Source organism: Andrographis paniculata, unplaced genomic scaffold, assembly GCF_009805555.1.
Source record: "Andrographis paniculata isolate CXL003 unplaced genomic scaffold, ASM980555v1 Contig14END, whole genome shotgun sequence".
NCBI lineage: Eukaryota > Viridiplantae > Streptophyta > Magnoliopsida > Lamiales > Acanthaceae > Andrographis > Andrographis paniculata.
This window is the reverse complement of record NW_026137424.1, coordinates 1,800,322-1,804,614: the sequence shown is the minus strand read 5'-3', so window position 1 is coordinate 1,804,614 and position 4,293 is coordinate 1,800,322. Positions and strand designations below refer to the sequence as shown.

Sequence of the window (4,293 nt, the reverse complement as noted above, 5' to 3'; positions counted from 1 at the left end):
TTCATGTTGACTTACATAAATGATCAATCCAATATATATATATATATATTAAATAAATAAATTTTGGTTTCAATAGATAACCAAAAAATAAAAAACATATACAACAAACATTTTTTATTTATTATTTATTTTTCTTACATATATATATATATATCCATGCATAATATTAAATCGAGAAAACCCAATTGAGTTTTCATTATTGACACACAAATAACACATTATAATTATTAAGTAAAATAGAAATAGAAAAAGAAAAAGAAAAAGAAACCCTCAATTTAATAAACCAAGAATTTCCAATCAAATTCCCAATCTTTTCCACCAAAAGAAATCCTTTCTCTCTCTCACACACACACAATAGTGTGTGTATAAATACATGTATGTATATATTTATACGTATGTATACATATTGAACTTATTTTTTTTTTTACTATGTACGATTAATCAATATTTATCGAACAATTTATAATATAAATATTAATTAATTAAAAAAAATGTCGATATTTTGACGATGCCCTTACGCGTAGTCGCATAATCCGTATATACAATAGCCCCCGGGCATGCACCGGTTATTGCACGAACCACAATGTCTCTTGTCGAAGGCGAGGGTGACACATTGCCCTCGACAACAAGTTTCCGTGACCTCGCATTTTTTCTTACACGCCCCACAATTGTCATTGTCATACGCCAAATCGACACACTTATTGTTGCAGCACGTCGCGTTCTTGCTGTCGCTCAACACTACCCCGCAAATCCGGTCGTCCTTGTGGCAATGGTCGGCCGCATTAGGGTTTCTTGCGTGGCCATTTTGTTGGAGAAAGCGACTCGCCTGCCGTGGGGATGGCACCTTGGCCGGAGGAGGGTTTTCCGGTGGAGTGGTGGTGGCGGCGGCGGTGGTGGTGGTTGTCGTCGGGATTAGGGTTAGGGTTAGGACTAGGGTTAGGGTTAGGGTTAGGGCTATGATAGAGAAGATGGTTTTGAAAATTGGCCTCATTGTTTTAAATTTGTGTGTTTTGATTTGGGAAATTGGGAATAATTAGGGTTATATATGTGTATATGTATATGTATATGTATGTATGTATATGTATATGTGTATATATATATATATATGTATGTATATGAACAAGTAAGGTAAAAGGAAAGGGAAGAGTTGACCCTTAAATTTTGGTGAAGGGACCCTTGGCTTAAGGTTGATACATGGAGTGACTTAATTCTTTATTACTATTATAATAAATTAATTAATTAATTATGTTCATACATATATTTATAGATTTATTAAATATAAGGTCGGCACAATATGATATGTTAAGAAATTTTACGTCGTATCGTATATCATACTAAAAATATTAATAGGGGAAAATTTCATATTAACACAATGTCAAATGATTTGATATAGTGAAAATTACATTATAAAAAAATTATATCGACACTTCCGATTTTTTACATACTATACCAATTTTTTCAATGTCTTTGCTATATCGTATTGAAAATTAATATATCGAAATTAATAATATACTGTAAAATTATAGATATACACAAAAAAACATGAATACTAGAAATATGTAATGATACAAAAAATTACCATAATTGAAAATAATAATAATATAATAATATTTTTATTTCTTTTTATTTAGTTCTAATTTTAATTATTTTATTCTATGTAGTATGATGATATATACCGTTATACCAATATATACCGAGCATTTGTATATATGGGTATATATATATATATATATAGGGTAAACTGTTTTTTTAGTCTCGTAACTGGACCCCTTTGTTGAGGACTCCCGTTTGCGGGATATGTGGCTTAGTTTCCTTAACAAGTTCGAGCTTTTAGGTGAGACGGTCATTAGCTTCCGACATTTAAAATAAGTTGTTCATAATTTTACTCCAGGTCACTCCAGGTCACTCCAGGTGAGACGGTCATTAGCTATCATTAGCTTCCGACATTTAAATTTGTGTGTTTTGATTTGGGAAATTGGGAATAATTAGGGTTATATATGTGTATATGTATATGTATATGTATGTATGTATATGTATATGTGTATATATATATATATGTATGTATATGGTGTATATGCGGCGGCCGTTGGCGGCGATCTTTGCACCGTCGTGTTCGGAATTTGATTTCCTCCGCGATGGTATCTTCACTTCCTCGGTTTGAGCAGTTTTTTGTATCCGGTTGACTTTTTGTGTTTCGGGTTTTGATTCGGTTTCTTTCGTTTCGGCTTTCGGCTTGAGGTTTGAGATTCTGTTTTCTCTTGAGTTTCTATGGAAAAGATGGATGTACATATTCCGATCAATGTTGTTTTGTCTGGAGATAATTACAGTTTGTGGGCACAATCGATGAAAAGTTTTTTGATAGGTCGGAAATTGTGGCGAATTGTTACGGGAGATATAGTTGCCCCCATTGCTCCAGTCTCTATAGGAGAAGTTACGCCTACCGCCACAGTTGTTGAATCTTATATTGAAAAATTGGAAGATTGGGATAGTAAAAACCATCAAATTCTCACTTGGTTGCGCAATACTTCCACTCCGGCGATCCATGTTCAGCTTGCCCAATTTGACACTGCCAAGGCAGCGTGGGATTTCTTGGCAGTCCGCTTCCGTGCTACTGGTTTGGCACATTATTATCAGTTATGGAGCACTCTCCACGATCTAAAACAGGAACCAGGACAATCTATCAACGACTTCCTTGCCCAAGTGCAACCCCTTTGGCATCGGTTGGATCAAGCAGAGATCAGTCATGATCATCTTCGCCTCATTCAGGTCTTAATGGCTTTGCGTCCAGAGTATGAGGCAGTTCGTGCCTCTTTGTTACATCGGCATCCACTTCCTACCTTGGATGCAGCTATTCAGGAGATTCTGTTTGAGGAAACTCGTCTCCACCTAGCTAAGGCTCCTCAGCTTGACTCTGCTCTTGCAGTCACTGCCCGAACTCCTACTCAGAGTCGTTCTCATCGTTGCAAAAGATGTCAGTCCTCTGATCATGACTTCGGTCATTGCCCAAAGGTGGAGTGTCACTACTGTCATATTTTAGGCCATACTATACAGTATTGCCCCACTAGACCACCTCGCTCTGGAAGTAGTAACTACAAGCCTCGGAATTCTCGTGGACCTCAGTCTGGTACCTCCTCTGTCACAGCCTCTGCTGCGCCTGCGCCTGCGCCTGCGCCTCCTACGATTCAGGACCTGGAAGCTCTTCTTAAACAGGTTCTATCTTCCAATACCGCCATGTCTACCACATCAGGTAACTCTCCTTGGTATTTTGATTCTGCTTGCAGTAATCATATGACCTCTGATATACGCCTTATGACCTCCACATCCACCGCACCATCCTTACCCCCTATCCTTACTGCCGATGGTACCCATATGCGCATCACCCATACCGGACATACATCCACCTCATCCTTATCCCTCCCTGACACATATTGTATCCCTCAATTAACCTTAAATCTGATTTCCGTTGGTCAATTGGTTGATCAAGGTCTCACCGTGTTATTTTCTTCTACTGGTGTGCAGGTTCAGGACGCGCAAACCGGGCGGATTCTTGGGAAGGGCCGGAAGACGGGCCGCTTATTTGAACTTACGTCACTCCAGGTCCCTCGTCCCTCTATCTCAGCTGCCACCACCTCTACACCATCCTGCCTTCAGTGGCATCGTCGTCTCAGTCATGCGTCTTCCAATAAAGTCAGGTCCTTGATTAGTCAGGGTAGTTTGGGTTCTGTTAAGTTTGAGTCTTTTAATTGTGTAGATTGTTCGTTGGGAAAACAACCTGCTCTGTCGTTTCCTCATAGTACTTCCATTGCGGATACTCCATTTTCTTTAGTTCACTCGGATATTTGGGGACCTTCGCCCACTGTGTCTATGAATGGTTCTCGTTATTTTGTGATTTTTATTGATGACTATTCTCGTTTTACATGGATTTACTTTCTGCGGCATCGCTCTGATACCATGTCGGAAGCTAATGACCGTCTCACCTAAAAGCTCGAACTTGTTAAGGAAACTAAGCCACATATCCCGCAAACGGGAGTCCTCAACACCCTTTATTATTTTAGTCTCGTAAATGGAGTCTGTCGCAAACTAGTCCCATAAGTGAAAAATTTTCGCTGTTTTAGTCCTCCGGCGCCGGAGATGCCCGCGATCTGGCGGACACGTTGAATTTTTTTTTTTTTCATTTTTCTAATTTTTTTTAAAACTTATTTTTAATTTTATTTGTATTTTTTTATTTGGTTCAATTAAAAAAAATTGAAAAATTTTTTAAAAAAATGAATAAAAAAAATAAATCCACGTGTC

General features: G+C 38.1%; 1 protein-coding gene across 1 annotated transcript; it reads right to left on the bottom strand.

Annotated features, from left to right (window-relative positions):
• Positions 1 to 211: 211 nt before the first annotated feature.
• LOC127259383 (stigma-specific STIG1-like protein 3) lies at positions 212 to 1,009 on the bottom strand. Its single transcript, XM_051286694.1, has one exon. It carries the CDS (start codon positions 989 to 991, stop codon positions 515 to 517), a length of 477 nt encoding a protein of 158 aa, XP_051142651.1. The 5' UTR covers positions 992 to 1,009; the 3' UTR covers positions 212 to 514.
• Between the last annotated feature and the right edge of the window lie 3,284 nt (positions 1,010 to 4,293).

What these genes read in the sequence shown, in the direction of transcription:
- LOC127259383 (XM_051286694.1), bottom strand. Translation starts at nt 991, where the DNA reads ATGAGGCCAATTTTCAAAACCATCTTCTCTATCATAGCCCTAACCCTA.